General features: G+C 33.2%; 2 protein-coding genes across 3 annotated transcripts; one reads left to right on the top strand and one right to left on the bottom strand.

The window, feature by feature from the left end:
- Positions 1-1,396: 1,396 nt before the first annotated feature.
- On the top strand, positions 1,397-12,812 carry LOC133313710 (protein ROOT HAIR DEFECTIVE 3 homolog 1-like). Its single transcript, XM_061515118.1, has 23 exons — positions 1,397-1,400; positions 2,006-2,155; positions 2,612-2,678; positions 2,762-2,864; positions 3,354-3,424; positions 3,589-3,652; positions 3,743-3,808; positions 3,925-3,972; positions 4,062-4,124; positions 4,236-4,292; positions 5,319-5,477; positions 5,557-5,625; positions 5,714-5,805; positions 7,092-7,170; positions 7,441-7,606; positions 7,857-7,981; positions 8,375-8,637; positions 8,713-8,809; positions 8,896-9,063; positions 9,825-9,929; positions 10,354-10,448; positions 11,928-12,024; positions 12,588-12,812. The coding sequence occupies exons 1-23, from the start codon at positions 1,397-1,399 to the stop codon at positions 12,810-12,812; spliced, it is 2,433 nt and encodes an 810-aa protein (XP_061371102.1).
- A 2,140-nt stretch (positions 12,813-14,952) lies between these two features.
- LOC133313699 (EID1-like F-box protein 2) lies at positions 14,953-16,969 on the bottom strand. Of its 2 annotated transcripts, none has more exons than XM_061515104.1 (2): positions 16,834-16,969; positions 14,953-15,819 (listed from the first exon to the last, which is right to left on the bottom strand). In XM_061515104.1, exon 2 carries the CDS (start codon positions 15,799-15,801, stop codon positions 15,055-15,057), a length of 747 nt encoding a protein of 248 aa, XP_061371088.1. In that variant the 5' UTR covers positions 15,802-15,819; positions 16,834-16,969; the 3' UTR covers positions 14,953-15,054. The 2 variants fall into 2 exon arrangements, with proteins under 2 accessions (XP_061371088.1, XP_061371089.1); XM_061515105.1 differs by having other exon boundaries at positions 14,953-15,810; positions 16,834-16,925.
- Between the last annotated feature and the right edge of the window lie 859 nt (positions 16,970-17,828).

Genomic DNA, 17,828 nt, shown 5'->3' with positions numbered 1-17,828 from the left:
AATAAAGAGTAAATATCATTTTAGGTCCTCAGGAAATTTTACGATGCCCATTTTAGTCCCTAACAAATAAAAAGGCCTACTAAAAAATTAAAAATGGACTTATTTTAGTCTTTTTAGGGACTAATATGGATCTTTTTGAATCTGTGAGGGATCTCGATTTCACTAAATGGGTTCATTTTGAATTTCTTAGGGACGTCCTTTTTATTTGCTAGGGACTAAAACAAGCATCGTGAAATTTGATGAAGACCAAAAAAGATATTTACTCTACAATAAAATTACAGCAGAAACTACGAAATTTCTGTTCCAGAATAAGGCAATAATAATTCAGTATTACGAGAAGAATAAAGAATGTAATCTCTCGAGAATAGTGTGATATTTTAATACATTAGTGGGATTAACAAAAATATCAACTAAACACTTTTAATTGGGTCCCACCCGCGATCTAACTAAACAAATGGGTCGATTATCGAATTCTAAACTCGCTTTAGTCTTTAATCATCTTTTTTCTTCTTCTTGGTATTTATCTTTAACCATCTTTGCCATGGGTGATTGGCTATCTTACCTTCATTTTAATAAAAAATTATCACTTTATCTATTTTTTAAAATTAATATATTAATTTATCCCTCTTCTAAAATTATATATTAATTTGTCCCAATTTAATTAAAATTTAACCCACACTTGAGTAAATAAGTCAAGTAAAGGATTAGAGTTATTCAAATTTTAATCAAATAGGAATAAATTGATATATAATATAAGAAGATACATGTTGATATATAATTTGAGAAAATAAATAAAATAATATATTAGTTTTAAAAGATGAATAAAATGGTCAATCACCTTCCTCACCACGCATCACTTCCATTTTTTTTCTCCTAGACTTTTCATCCATTTTATTCTATTCACCTACAGAGGTTTGGAATATAAAATATGGTTTTATACTTTTAAAACTCTGAAGTTTAAATTTTTCTTGTGATGTTATATATTGTTATGTAATCCAATAAAAAATCGATTTTATTTATTCAACTATTAGATCGTAATTAATTATTATATGTATTAACAATGGATAGATTATCCTACTTATTCTTTTTTTCATTTCTATCAATCTTCAATATCGTTATATTAGAATGTCCAATAAAAAATATTTTTATTAGCGACACGCAAGAAATTTTTTTTCCCCTAAAAAGTAGAAAGAGAAGAGAAAATCTTTGACAAACAAAAAAAATAAAAAATAAATAAAATTTGTGTTTTGTATGACATGATGAGAGACAACGGCCATTCCATGAAGGCAGAGAGACAATGATAATGGTAAATGGTAATGATCCTCTGAGAATGAGATGAGAGATCGCTCCCTCCCTTAACCATTCTGTGCTTCAAATTCGTATCGCGATCACGCAAATGGGTACGCCTCTGACAATTCCTACATTCATGCATTTTCTATATATGTATATATATATATATATATATATATATATATACTCATCATAACCTTGTATTGTAACTTCTCTTTTCGCTTTTCGTTTGTTAATTTCTCTTTTTTTCTAATTTTCGGTTATTACGATTGTTGTCATCAAATATTAATGGTGCCGGTGGGTATAACAAGTATAACGGAGAATGACATTTTCAGCTGTTTTTTTTTTTTTTTGAATATTCATTTTTCAGTTTTCAAGTGAACATTAATTTGTTATTTATTGGTGTTGGTTTGATTTGATTAATCTTGACCTTTTGATCCATGACATGTTTTGAATGGCAAAACTATTAGAGCATTATTGTTTACAAGGGAAAGATCCGTTTACAACTTTTTTTTATAACTTTTTGCAAGAACATAGTGTAGTTTGTAAGAGTTTGTAAATATAACTTTCTCCTTGTTTATATGTCAAAGTACAATGCAGCAGTGGCACCTAATCTTCCTGATTTGCTCTATTAGTGTTATCCTTGAAAACTGTACTACAAGTTTTTATGCTTCTAATTGTAGTACCAACTACCATTGTATATCTTCTTATCCAGCTAAGATTGAGAATTCTTGTGCCACTCAACTTATTGATGGAGATGGTACATTCAATGTTGCTGGTATTGAAAACTTCATGAAGGAGGTTAAATTAGGCGAATGCGGGCTTTCCTATGCCGTGGTTTCTATCATGGGTCCACAAAGTAGTGGTATGGTTTCTCGCCTTTATAGTCTCAATTGTTTCTTCTTCTTTTCATGAGCTAATTGGTTTTATGATCGCTTTTTACCAGTCTCTGAACTTGAGATTTGTATGTTATTGAGATAATTTACTTGATACTGAATGCTGGGGGTAATTGTATATTAATATTGACGGAAATATTAAATTGATGTTTCATGTTTGTGCCTTATGTGGTACTGACAAGTGAGCAATAACTTAAAGTTGGTTTTTGATATAGATTTATGACTTTATTATCTGTCTATACTGATGATTTCTAATGATTGCGCTCAGTCTCTTCAGTCCTTTTCTCAATTCCTCTGAGAATTTTGTCTTATAATTCATTTTATTCTATCCTCTTGTAATTATTATTTATCAAGGCATGACGGATGCTGTTCATAATGAAGCATATTTATATTATTTAAATTGTTGTCTTGTTTGGTCTGGGCAGGCAAGAGCACCCTATTAAATAATTTGTTTCTTACCAACTTCAGAGAGATGGATGCATTCAGGGGAAGGCATGTTCTTGCAATTCCCACATTTCACCTCAACCTTGCACAATTAGCAAGGTGGTAACCTAATGGGATGCACTTGATTTCAGGTCTCAAACAACCAAAGGAATTTGGATGGCTGGATGTATTGGTATAGAGCCTTGTACACTTGTGATGGATTTGGAGGGTACAGATGGAAGAGAACGTGGAGAGGTGTTTATTTCCACCATAACTCACTTTGGTCATTGTGATCATGGTCCAGAGTCTATTGCCAATTGCCATTTGCATTTCTATTTTATATCTTGGATGTACATATTCCAATGTATCAGTAATGGAACATAATATGTTATACCTTTTTTATTATAATTTGCTGTGTTCTTATTTTCTCATGATATTACTGGTAACATTTTCTCGTGAAGTAATGCTTTTTTCTCTTAGCCAATTTAACTGAGATGATTCAGTTATCCTCCAGATTTATTAAATTTTTGACTTTTCATAAGTTGTGACAAGAATGCAGTCCTCCATAATGTTTCTAATCCTGCATTTGCACTATGATGGGTTAATGATAGTTATTTAGGAATTTTTGGTTATTCAAACATGTAATTTATCTTCCATTAGGAAAAATTTGAACAAAGAGAAATGAGAAATGATACTTCTCACTTTGATTGTTTCCCCTTTATACTGAAATTGTCTTTCTCGCAGGATGATACTGCATTTGAAAAGCAGAGTGCTCTATTTGCTTTGGCTGTTTCTGATATAGTGCTAATAAACATGTGAGTTCTTTTTCGTCTCTTCTTCCTTTAGACATCTTTAATAACAGACTTATGCTAGAAATTTTTAAATGTGTGTCACTGTTGTACTTCTTGTTTTAACGCTTTTCAATTTGAATCTTCTTTCTTTGTGCAACTGATTTTTTCCTTCTCCAATATTTGTAAAGGTGGTGTCATGACATTGGCCGTGAGCAAGCTGCAAATAAGCCTCTTTTAAAAACTGTGTTTCAGGTAGAATTCGACAACCTATTGACTACAAGCAGCATTCTCCAATCTTAAAAATTGCTATCTATCGAATTGTATGCTGGTATTTGCTTTCAGGTAATGATGAGATTGTTTAGTCCGCGCAAAACAACATTGCTGTTTGTCATACGTGATAAAACAAAGGTGTGTAAGCAAGATTCTGCTGCTTGTTTTAATAAATTTAAATATTTTCCTGTTTTCATTTTTTAAGTGTCTGTATATCTTTATTTACTATGTTCATTAACCTTTTCCTTTTATAGACACCACTTGAAAATTTAGAGCCTGTTTTGCGAGAAGATATTCAAAAGGTTAAGCAATGCTTTTATTTTTATATGATGTTATTAAATTGGTATTGAATTTTTTGTTGACCTTTACTTCTCTACTTTTTCCTCTGTAGATATGGGACTCTGTTCCTAAGCCACAGGCCCATAAGGAAACCCCACTAAGTGAATTTTTCAATGTAAGATCATCATTCCTTTTTGAATCACTTAACTTACTAATGTTCACGTATGCGTAGTAGAGTTTTTTTTGGACTGTTATAGTAATTGTTTGCACTTGACCATGAGAGCAGGTTGAAGTTGTTGCTCTTTCTAGTTATGAAGAAAAGGAAGAGCAATTTAAGGAGCAGGTATGAATTTCACACTAGCTTCTTTCAGGTTTATTTGTTAATGGTATTGAATGACCCATCATTAGCATGTGTGACCATGTGCATCCCCATATCTGCATCTGTGACAATAGCAATGTGTCTCAGTCTATGAACATACATTATTCTATTAGTTTGGCTTTCATGATGGAAATTGAATAACAAGAGTTAGCCATTTGCAAGTTAATAAATACCTCTAATTTTCATATATCTTTTGTTCTTCTGATAAATTTTTCTTAGAAGGGAGGATGATAGACTTGAAAAATGTGAAAAATTACTTGAGTGAGACTACACGCGCGCGCTCACACACGTATATGTATATATTTATTAAGGCCGTGAGAGCAGTAAGTATTTACCAACATCAACATCAACATCAACAACACCTTTATCCCAAATTAATTGGGGTCGGTGGTAGATGAACCCAAATAAAAGATACGAAAGGGTTGAAAAAAAAAAAAAAAAAAAAAAGAAATAAATAAAATAGTAATAACATACATATATATATAAATATGAATATAAAAGTAATAAAAGAAGGGGTAAAGAAGAAGAGGGGGGAGATGAAGAGGAAAAAAGACTAAAAAGGGACCGTCTGGAACATAGGAATAACAACGGGTCTAACCCTCCACCATGCTTATAGCTTTTCTCCATTTCATTCTAAGGCACATCGTCCTCCAATCTATATCCCAATCCATTAAGTCTTGCTTTACTACCTTTCCCCAAGTAAGTTTCGGTCTACCTCTACCTTTCTTTGTGTTGAGCTTTTGGTAACAAATTTTTGTTCTTACGGGAGATTTAGGGGCCTTCTCATTACGTGTCCAAACCACCTCAATCTATGTTCTCTCATATTTTCAGCCACTGGTAGTACTCTTCATTTCAGCAGTAGGTATTTACCATAACAAGAAAATAATATGAAAGTCATTTCCTAGGTTCCTATTGTTTTCCAATGCTACATTAACTATTGTAACTAATTCTAACAAAACAAGATGTTAATTCCAACAATTCTAAATGTAGGTTGCAAGCTTGAGGCAACGATTCTATCATTCCATCGCTCCTGGTGGGCTTGCGGGGGATCGACGTGGAGTAGTTCCTGCTTCAGGCTTTTCTTTTAGTGCTCAGCAAATATGGAAAGTCATCAAGGAGAACAGGGATCTCGACCTTCCTGCACACAAGGTAATATGCCATGCTGATACTGCTTTTATTTTACATGTATATTGATTTCATTAATTATTTCTGATCCACTCACTCGTAGGTCATGGTTGCTACTGTACGGTGTGAAGAAATTGCCAATGAGAAATATGCCCTTTTTGCTGCAAATGAGGTATATGTATATCTTTTTGTATAGTCATCCAACACTTGACAGTCTTAATTATGGACACCATGGACATTACTTTATAATTACCACTCAGGACTGGTGTCAGTTGGAAGAGGCTGTGCAATCTGGACCTGTTTCTGGATTTGGGAAAAAGCTCAATGCACTCCTCGATGCTTGTCTTTCAGAGTGAGTAAAGCTAATTTTATATGACATCTATATTGTTTGTGGCTCGGTTATTGAATACCATGTAAATGCTATATTTTAAGCTCTCTGCTAACTTTGTTAGCTTTAGACATTTTTTTTGGGGGTAATATTTTGTCTCAACCCCGTTGATTAGATCCTCACATTTTCCTTAATAATTTTTTTTTTTTATTATTATTATTATTTTTTTGTAAGGAAGAAATTGATTAAGATTAAGAGAAGATGATTACAAAGAGTTAGGAGGATAAGAGATCATCTCCTTTTAAAAAAAAAAAAAAAGAGAAAATAAGGAATGATGCCATGAGAGAGGAATGTTTTTTCTTGTTCAAGGTATATGAATTTTTTTTGAATATTATTACGTACTTTGTCTTGTACATATATAAAGCCTAATGGGAATAAACCCAAATAATTACTTTCCTAATTTAAGGCTTAAATAGGGAAACTAATCTACCTAAAGTAGAATCAAATCCAAATCAAAATCAATTACAAAGTATAAATCCCAATATTTACAACAAAGGTTGTGGAAGGAGGATGGGGATTAATTGCATGAATGGAATTTTATCAAAATGATCTATTCAATTTTTTTTGTTAGTTATTTTACCTGCTGTTTATAGTTTTCCTGGTTTCCCGTGTAACACAGTAACACCATTTGATGCTTTTACAGTTTCTCTTTCCTATCCCTAGAGAAGTTACTGAAAATGGTGTTATGGTTACTTACCTCATGGCTTTGTACATTCAAGGGCAGTTTTATTGCTTCCTATGATGTTATGTGTAAACTTTGTATTAGCTATAGCATTTAGTCTGTTGTATCTTATTAGCTATAGCATTTAGTCTGTTGTATCTTATTAGCTATAGCATTCACTCTGTTGTATCTGTTGTAGTCTATCTCTATTTTTCTGATGTAGCAGATTATTTCACTTGTACCAGTTAGTTAGATGGTTAGAATTCTGTTAGTGATGCTAACTCATTGCTGAGTCAGCTTTAGTTCTATAAATAGAGCTCAATAGCTCTCCTTGTAGTTGGTTAATTGATTCTCACTCAATAACAGAATGGGTCTCTTTCGATTCTCTCTCTCTCAACGTTTTCCCTCACTTTCTCTCATTTTCCCTTACTTTCTCATACTGGTGAAATACTGATACTTTGAAAGGAAACTGTAGTTTAAGATCGAATCTCAAAAGTTTGCTATATTAATGTTGCATGTTGCAGGAACATTATATGAAAATGGATTGATGTGGACTGAAGTTATATTGAACTATTTTCTTTAAATCTAGGTATGATGTTGAAGCCACTTATTTTGATGAAGGTGTGAGATCTGCTAAACAAAAGCAGCTTCACGAAAAATTGTTGCAAGTAATTCTTCTTAACTTCATTCTTGTGCTATCATAGTTGTTTGACCTTTTTTTTTTTCATAAACTTAAATGAATCATTGATTATTGAAAGAGGAACAAAAATTATATTGAATTAAGACAGACTATTTAAGATATTGGATTATTATTCGTGTCTATCCCCCCCCCCCCCCCCCCCCCCAACACGCACACACACAAATGCTTTTGGAGATTTGTGATAATTGAGATTTATGATACTACCTATATTTCCCCTAATGCCTTTTTAATTGGTTAGCTCGTCCAACCAGCTTTCCAAATTGCACTGGGACATATTAGGTCTGGAATTTTGGATAAGTTCAAGGAAGCATTTGACAAGGCTTTGAATGGAGGTGAAGGATTTTCTGCTGCTTCTGATAATTGCATAAGGTCGTCTATGGCTCAGTTTGATGAAGGATGTGCAGGTATTTGGAAGTTTGTCTACCCTATTTCATTTGACATCAATTGATTAAAGTTAAAGGCTCAAATTGTAATGATTTCTTGAAAAGGAAAAGAGTGCTCGGAAGAAATGGATATGCATGAGGTGGATTGCGTACAATTATTAATTTGGTGTTGAGAGAAGAAATGCTAGCTTTTCGTTCATTCCAATAATCTGGTGCCAGAGAGTTGAACTTATTTGTTGCAAGTATGCACTGACACATATTATCCTTGCAGATGTTGTTATTGAAATAGCAAATTGGGATACATCTAAAGTCAGGGAGGAACTGCAGCGTGATATTGATGCACATGTTGCATCTGTACGTGCAGCCAAGATATCAGAGCTTACTTCCTCATATGAGGTACGATTCTAACATCGATCATTCATGTCTTACAAATTCTTAGTTCAGTGTGTTCAAGCTCAACAACAATGGTAATATTTCAGATTTTATATTTTTGTGCCAAATAGACCAACGTTGAAATTTTTTAGGTGGTAATATGTAATTAGAACTGAGCCAAAGTTTCCACTGATAACACAGTTATCCAGGAGAAAAAGGGTTTAACTGATAGTTTGATACAATTTATTTTTGTCAATATTTTACCTGTTAATAGTGGCAAGTCAAAATTTATATGAAACTTTTCATGCTTAGTGGCTACAGAGATTAAGGTATGTAGTTTTATGAGATTTTGTGGCAGGTGTGTCAGTTGCTATGTTTCTATAGTTGACAGGCTAACTTCCTGCAGTACCCTTGCAGGAAAAACTGAAGGAGGCCTTGTCTGGACCTGTTGTAACTCTTTTGGATGGAGCTAATGGTGATACTTGGCCATCAATAAGGAAACTTCTTAATCGTGAGACAGAATCAGCTGTTTCTGGGTTCTCTGCTTCACTTGGCAGATTTGATATGGATGAACAAACAAGAAAGAACATGATTGTGAGTTTACTGGATTATGGTAAGGGTGTGATAGAAGCAAAGACTAGGGAAGAAGCTGGAAGAGTTGTAATCCGTATGAAGGACAGGTATGAACCTTCTGCAACATCTAATTTGACTTGTTAAGTTTTACTCTAGAGGCACTTACCTTAAATTTAAAGCAGGTTTATGACAATATTTAGTCATGATTCTGATTCAATGCCTCGTATTTGGACGGGAAAGGAAGATATTCGAGCCATTACCAAGACTGCCCGCTCTGCAGTATGACATAATTAAGATTCACATTTTGTTACCTGAATTTGTATTGCATTTGGCCTACCTTCCTAACCACAATTAACCATTTGCAGTCTTTGAAGTTGCTGTCTGTAATGGCTGTAATTCGTTTGGATGAAGATGATGATCCCGATAACATCGAGAAAACATTAACAATTGCATTGGTGGATTCATCAAGCAGTTCTGTTAAAGATAGGAGCATCGCAGCAGCTGATCCACTGGCTTCGAGCACTTGGGAACAGGTGCATTTTATTGTTGCTGATTTCTATTTGATAAATGATAGGATCTGGATCAGAAATGCTACACAAACAGAGAATTAACTTGTATATCTCTTACCCTGATCTGATATCAAAGTGATATCAGAACCAGTGGGAAATTACAGAAACAAAAACAGAAATTAACATAAAGCGGAAAGAAAATGCAGATAACCCAGGCTGTTCAAGAGTGCTTCTGTCCCTTTCCTCACTCAATAATTCCTTGCGTTCCCTCATTCCCTCCCTCCCCTTCTATTCCCTCTTCCTCTAACAGATCCTCTTCCATTACATTCTTTCCCCCTGCCACATGAGCAAGTGGTTATTTCCCTCAACTTCAGTATTCACATAGACTGAATGACTCTGGGTTCTGATCCCGTACATCCCCTTCCTGTGGTACACCTTAGTGCGCTTCCTAACAACAAATGTATTATTAAATTGTTTACTCATTTTCATAGGGGGTGTTCTGATTGGATGTAAAGTTATGTTGATACCCAGAAAATTAATTGTTGCAAGAATCTTAATTTAATTTTTAATAAGTATAAGTATAACTTTGTCATTAAATCCTTCAGGATGCTTATGTCTGCAAACAAAATGCAGAGAAAATTAATTAGGATTGTCTTTTGAATTGATTAATATATATTTTAGGCTAAACAACGTTGTGTTTTGATTTTTTTGCTTGTTCTTATGATTGGAGAACATTTTCTATCCTTCAAAACTGATCGGTTTTTCTGAGTAAATTTTCTTTGTAGGTACCATCCTCTAAAACATTGATCACACCTGTCCAGTGCAAATCTTTGTGGAGGCAATTCAAGATGGAGACAGAATTTAGTGTCTCTCAAGCCATTTCTGCACAGGCATGATATTTTGCCTTTTTTTAATGATTTTCAAGGTTCCTCTATGCATAAGAAAATTATAATGACAAAATTATAAATATATAAATCCTGTGAATTTCTTTTGACTATTACCTATTTTAAACTTGTAGCTGAAGTCATCTAATTTTATTGTATTGAAGAAATGGTGCTAGGATATATTCATTGTTTTCACTTTGTATGTTTCCTGCATTCATAAAATTGTTGACTTGGTCCAAAAGACTGCTTTTTTGAGGTCTTGTTTAGGTCCATCTATAAATATTTCATAATGATTTTCTGACAAGTGAATATACTTAGTTTGATAAACATCATGGATGCATATTATATGGGCATTTTCAATTTTGTTACTTTGATAAAGCATTTTACTAATTTTTACTTATTGATGATGTAATTTCTTTTTAATTTTCAGGAGGCTAACAATCGTAATAGCAATTGGTTACCCCCACCATGGGCAATCGTTGCTTTGGTTATTCTGGGATTTAATGAATTTATGACACTTCTAAGGTGCATGTCAACATATCTCAGATCTTTCTAATTTTTTCCTTTAGAAGAATTAAGGGCCTGTTTGAATAGTGTTTCTAAAAACAATTTTTTAATTTTTAGAACAAAAAAACTTCTTTGATAAGGCTTGTTTTGTAAATAAAGTTTTGAAAATTGTAACTGTTTTTTGTTTTTAGAATCAAATTTTGAGAAATGTTGTTTTTGTTTTGTGTTTTGGCTTTTAACTTTCAAGACAAACAACATAGAAAACACTTATTTCATTAATTATTCTACAAAACAGTTTTAAGAACAAAAAAAAAAGACACAAAACACAATCAAACAGACCATCTTGTTTGATTGTGTTCTCATTTTTTTATTCTTAAAACTGTTTTGTAGAATAGTTATGAAAACAGTTGTTTTCTATGCTTTTTTTGTTTTGAAAGTTAAAAACCAAAATAGAAAACAAAAACAACTCAGACATGTTCTCTAAATTTGATTCTAAAAACAAAAAAACAGTTACAATTTTTTAATGTTGTTTTACAAAACAGGCCTTATCAAACGGGTTTTTTTGTTGTAAAAATCAAAAAACTGTTTTTGAAAATGGATTTCAAACAAGCCCTAAGTCTCTGTTTTTATTTGCTGGTAACTCTCCATCTATCTCCTTTGTTCGTAAGGAATTTTCTGCATGTTCTCCGTTGAAACCCTTTAGCATAATCATTGGGTGAGCACCATGAGGCCAAAAAGACCACTTTATCTCATTAAAAACACAGAGCTAAAACTTATCTTTGTAAATTCTTCCTTTGTTGTCCAACCATGTGATCAATTAACAGCATATATTGCAAACTGCCTAAGGGCTTTTCCCTCTATACTTCTCCCAAAACCTCTGGAATGACATATATGAAAGTGCTCCAAACACACTGGACAGATTTAACATTTGCAAAATACGAAAGAGCCTACATTATTAATACCTGTAAAGAACCAATTCAACCCAAAAGCTTAAGCTGTTGGATGAGGTTACATTAATGATTTTATATATTTCAACACGCCTCCTCACACGAGGGCCCACTGGGCTTGAAGGGTGGACAATGCACAGGCCCACCTACCTGTGCGAACAAAGAAATTCCACTTGAAAAAAAGTGGGGGGCGGCGAGAATCGAACCCGGGACACGAGGCTCTGATACCATGTAAAGAACCAATTCAACCCAAAAGCTTAAGCTGTTGGGTGAGGTTACATTAATGATTTTATATATCTCAACAATACCTAATAGTTGAAGAGTATAAAAAAGCAAATGGTTTTTAGAATATAAATTGTTAAGGACTATCGGTACCCTCATGAAAAGGAAGGGTACCAGGGCAGCCTTCTATAATGTGTTTGATATTAACTATTGGATTGCATTTTCAAGAACATAAAAATGTTGCTTAAAGCACAAACCCAAGGAAATTTCTTTACTTTTGTCAGATTATTTAAATGGTCTCACCCAAGTTTCTTATTCTTTATGACAGAAATCCCTTGTATTTGGGTGTCATCTTTGTTGGTTTTCTTCTCATTAAAGCCCTTTGGGCGCAGCTTGACATTAAGGGTGAATTTCGCCATGGAGCTGTGAGTATCTTTATGATTTGTTGTTCATTCCCTAAAATTTATGATTGTTGTTAGGTTTTTCTAGCCTGTTTATTGAGTTTGGTTCTGAACTTTAACAAGCATTAACTAGTTCAGCTAATGAGCAGCTATATATGTTCAGTAGGGTTCAACTGTTGGGGTATTTTCAGGTTAGGTATTATTCATCTTCAGGAAAGATTAAAAACTCATTTATTTTACTGGATGAAAAATATTTACTTAAATGTTTTTTTTATGAAATGTGACATTTCTGGATTGTAATTGATTTTAGTTTTAAAAAAGGGGGTTAGGGGATAATAAACAGTTAGGCGTTTGGGCATGCTCGTACTTGGATGCTTGATAACTTGCATTTATCATTTAAATTTAGAATTGATACCTAGTGAAAAACAGACCCCTAAGGTTTTATATACGCCTGGAATGGTTTACTGAAACTATATCTACAGTTTATGTACACTAGTCATAATTATGTATAATTTCTATGCCTTTCTTTGTCAACTGTTTCTCTGTGTTTGCTGTATGTGTTTAGTACTCTTAATGTTTTCTTTCAGCTTCCGGGAATCATATCCTTGTCTACCAAGTTTATTCCAACCATCATGAACCTTATAAAAAAACTAGCAGATGAGGGACATAGCCCTGCAACGAACAACCCTCGGAGAAATCAAAGCAATCACAATGCTGTTGCTGCAGGTAGTGCTATGTCATCTAGTGCTTCATCTGATGTAACTTCATTGGACAATGGAACCGAGTATACCAGTCCATCAAAATATGAGTAGGTGAAGGAAGTCATCTATTGAAGAGCAAACTAAACTTTTTTGTTGGAAGGTGGTGGTGTCTACTGACGGCATGCTGGTTTTTCGCTTGTCCACGAATTTATGACTTGTGATCATTTTTTAATACATTCAAAGGCATTGAAATAAGATATCTCTCTTCCAATTTAGGTTCATTAGTTAGTTTTTGTAATGTCCGCCTCAGCCCGGCCGCTTCAAGAATCAATGATTATCCCCACACACTAACACATGACTTTTCAGCATGTTTTATCCTCACTCGCACATTTCTCGAGAAACTTTCCAGGAGGTCACCCATCCCAGAATTACTGCAAGTCAAGTACGCTTAACTATGGAGTTCTTCCATTATGGGCTACCGAAAAGTATATGCGTTTTGTTAGTATAGTTAGTACAAATTAATTCTTATAAGTCATCCTCAACTGTACTGTCCTATACCAGCACAGTATCTGGAATCTCTTTCTTTCGGATGTTAATTCGATTTATTCATATACCCCCACTGTTGGAAGCCTGTCAGGAGCCACTCCTTGTCTATGCCCTTGCGCACCGGTGATCAATCCCCGCCCTCGTCAGCGCTCGGGATGTTACACGCCCACCAGCTTCAGGTTGGTTCGTCCTCGAACCACACCGTACTAGAAGAGAGGCCCTGCTCTGATACCACTAAAATGTAACACCTTGTTCTTGAACCGGTTTGTTAACTTGGCACTGATAACGCCAACCCACTATTTGGTGGGGGCCAAAAGCGCCACGGTTCTGGAGATTTCACTATACTTTGGTATTTTACCCATAACTTAAGCTACGGTGCTCCGAATTGAGCGCGGTTTGAACCCACGTGTAGCTAACAAAGAGATCTACAACATATTGGGAGATGAGGACCTTAAAAGTAGTATAAAATTCCTTTAAGTAAATAAAAAGTGGAGGTATTTAGTGTTGAATAACTATAAAAATGAGTTCTTAAGCCTTGTTGGTCTAAGGGGACTACTTGGCACACTATGGTAGTAACATATGGTCTAAATAAAATTACATTAGGTATTCCACACATAGTTTAAATTATGATTAAGTTATTGGAATTGTTTTAATTACGCAATTGATTTAAAACAGAAACATTTATAAATAAAAAAGGAAAAAGTTTATCTGTACTTTAATTCAATTGTTGTGATTGTAACTGCGCCTAATGTCATACATAATGTTAACAAACCAGTTCTAGAACAAGGTGTTACAATTTTTCTACATGATTTTTTATGGTTATACTGTCCTTTCATTCAATTTTGTTTGCAAGAGTTGTATCAGTATTGTGAATGTATATTTTTTAAAATTTTATTGTTGTGGACTCGTGTGTTTGTGTGTGTGTGTGTCTTTATATGTATATATATATTTCTTTTGAAATTCTTTCACTGGTTCATCAATTAATCGACTAATCTGATTGAGTCAGACAGGACCATAGACCATAAGGGAGGCAAAGTTTTTCCTACTAAATTTCTAATATACTTACATACTCAAGACTCAAATTCGAGACTACTTGTGTGTTCATATTATCCTACATTATTTCCAAATGTATATTTTTAACAAAACTTTTTATATTTTGATGCTTTTACTAATTATTATTCCATTTAAAATTATTCAGAAAAATCAATTAAAATAATCAATCATACTTTTGAGAGAAAGAAAATATTTATATCATAAAAAATAGATGATGATAATGTATAAAGATTTGCAAGGAATAGTTACTTTTATAAATTATAATAAATTAAAAAACTTAACGAGACTTCTTTGCGAGAAAAGAGATCTAAATCAAAATTGGAAAGAAGCTAAACTTTCTTCTTCTTTTTAGATGAAAGAATGGCTACTTTTATAAATTATAATAAATAGGTGATAAGATAATCATTTGAATGCTCAAAATGTTTCTGTTTAATTCAACTACCTTGATATTTTGTTTGAAATCATTGATGATGTTCACAAATAAAAAAAAAAAATCAATGAGATTTATAAACAGTAAACAAGATAAGAGGAAAAAATTCATTTTCGTCGTTAATATGTTGAGTTGGCATTATTTGATCAAAACAAATCACATCAATTTAGATAATGGAAAGTAAGATTAAAATCATCTTTCTATGTACAAAAGATTTCCAGCATTAATTTTCATTTTATATTTAAATAAAAAAGGAAATCATAAACAGGAGAGAAAGTTATGGTTTCCCAGATACAAGGAAATAATACCATTGAATCATTTATATTACTCCAACTCAGATGCTCCTTCTGAATCAGACAATGGTAATAGGGTGCAGATCCCAAGCATGTGACCGTTTAGGCATACATAATACTCGACACAATCTTCATAGGAACCCAACCTGCAACTAGCACTTTGAGGGATCATTTTGGCTTGTAGCATGCTCCATAACTTTGCCTTACAATAAGGGCACACTTCTGTTGGATGGAGCTTGGCACTTTTCTTAATAAGCATCTTCCTGACCTTCGAAGTTGAAAATGACCTAAAAACTCCACGGAAGAATCCTATATCTCCTTCTTCACCTTGGTCAAGATGCTCACAAGGATCACACACATATAAAACATCAGTTCTACATTGTGGCAAAAGAAAGCTCCTTCCTGAAGTTCTAGAAAATCGAGTCTGATAAACAAAATGACCAGGGATATGAGTGCTATTGAACAAGCCACCTTTTTTGCATCCTGAACAGTATATAAGCAGCTTCCCTAGGGCTCTCCAGTTCCCATCAACGCTGTGACTACCACTAGATTGCAGATCAAGCATCATCTTTGGAGTTCTTGTTCTACAAAACTCTTTCCACAGAACTCGCTTGGCAAAATCATCAAACCATTTGCACACACATGACAGAGTAGCAATTAGCTTGGGATTCCAATTTAAATGGTGAAATACTAAGAATATCACTTCTTCACTTAAATGCCCTATAGTGCATTGACAGCTAACTGAGTGTATGCATCGGTACTGCTTTCTGAGAATCATTTTCTTCACCTGGCAAAACTGATGAGACCAGATTTATAACAACCCTCTGTTGGAATATTTTAGGGTATTCATAAATTCGACAAAATCTAAACACCAGATTTCTTAATTAAATATTTCGCGGTAATCAGGTAATATAAGACAACTGATGAGACCAATACAAACTTAATGCAGAATAATAATTTTGAAGTTATAAATCTTAAGCACATACCACATAAGAATTCATCTGATTTCTAAAGTACTCAAAAGTTGGTACAGAGAAAAAAAAAAATCTTTCATCTCCTTCCAGTGTACTGTTACTTCAATTACTTACGAGTCATACATTTCACAAAACACAATCTCTCTTCTCATTTTCTCTCTGATTCTCTCCAAACAGAAAATGAAGGATGCAAGTTTATATACGCCAAGAATTCCTAACTGAGTGAAAGAACCTAACACTGATGGAGCAATACACAAACGGAATGAGGCATAACCGCAAAACATATTGGCAATTATGCTTACAAGAAAATTCAAAAGCTAGACAAGCTCCAGAGTCTTAAAAGTTGGAGCTACAATATTGTTACAAATCCAAGTGATGTTGAATTTATTTCGATTCAACTCACTTCCAGTTTTTCCAGTAATATTATATAACCCTCTGAACTCATCTATAAAGAAGCCAGTTTTGTGTCATGCCACAAACAACATAAGACAAGATAATTTAAACGCATTAGAAAAAGCACACCAGTCAGAGATACAAGAGGCGAATCACAATTTTCACTTCCCAACAATGACAAAATCTTCAACCACATTGCAATAACCAAAAAATAAAAAAAGTTGAAATTGATTTTCTCAACGCCTCTCACCCAATCCCAAAATTTCAGAAAGACGAGATTCTGACGCACACCCACAAAATGCACGGTAAGTTAACATAGAAAAATCCGAATTGACCCCCAGTTCTAGATTTAACAGAATCCAAACTCAAGACGAGAAATTTACGAAACCCATCGACTCAAATTAGAAAATGTAATAAATAAATAAAAGAAACGTGTGACTCACCTCAGGCTCAGCTTATTGAAAACCTAGAAAAACCCAGCTCCGCATGCAATTGGAAAACACAGATAAGGGTTGTACAAACGATCAACACAGCAGAGAGAGTGTGTGTGTGAGAGAGAGAGAGAGAGACGGAACTTGCTTCTTGCTTATGTAGTTTTAACATTTACCTCAAAGGAGGGTAGTATTGTCCAGAAATGCATAGAATACTCTCTCTTTTTTATGGAGAAATGATTTGTAGCTTGAAACGTTGGTTATATTTATTTTATTTTAAATGAGATAAATAATTTTTCTACACGTATAAAATAGGGGTGAATCTCATTACTCTTTTTTTCTCTTTTTTTTATCCGTGAGTCCTACTTATAATTTTATTTTTACAACATAAAGTAATTATTTTCCTATAACATAAAAAAATATTTCCCTTTAAATGAAGTAATTTATATCTTTTTATTAATTTATAATTATATACTAAGAGTATATAATTATAATATTAAAATTATATATTTTTTCATATAATTTGTTGATATGAAAAATTAAAAAAAATTAATATTATAATTATATATTATCCTTATATAGATAATATATAATTATAAATTATTAAAATTACATAAAGTTATAGACAAACTTTAAAAAAAATAAAATTAAAACGACAATCATTTTTCTCTTTTTTAAGGGAAAACACTTTCTTCTTTAATAGGAGAATTATTTTCTCATCTTAGTGAGAGATCATTTTATGAATAATTTTTTATTTATTTATAGTGCGACTCATTTAAATTATATATGTGTAGGAATTTTTTTAACCTCATATTAAATGAGAAATGCACAGACTTTTTTTAATACAGCATATATACTCTAAAAGCAGCAAAGGCAAAGAGATTAAAGAAGCAGATAGTAGCAACAAGTATCGGCTTGGGTTTCATTTTTATGAGTTTATTTTTTCTGTAATTAATGTAGATAAGTTATTTATATTGAGTCTAAAATAATATTGTTATGGGACAAAA

This window comes from Gastrolobium bilobum, unplaced genomic scaffold (assembly GCF_033153095.1).
Source record: "Gastrolobium bilobum isolate Gb01-03AN ecotype WA unplaced genomic scaffold, APGP_CSIRO_Gbil_v1 utg18832, whole genome shotgun sequence".
NCBI lineage: Eukaryota > Viridiplantae > Streptophyta > Magnoliopsida > Fabales > Fabaceae > Gastrolobium > Gastrolobium bilobum.
This window is presented reverse-complemented; position numbering and strand designations above follow the sequence as displayed.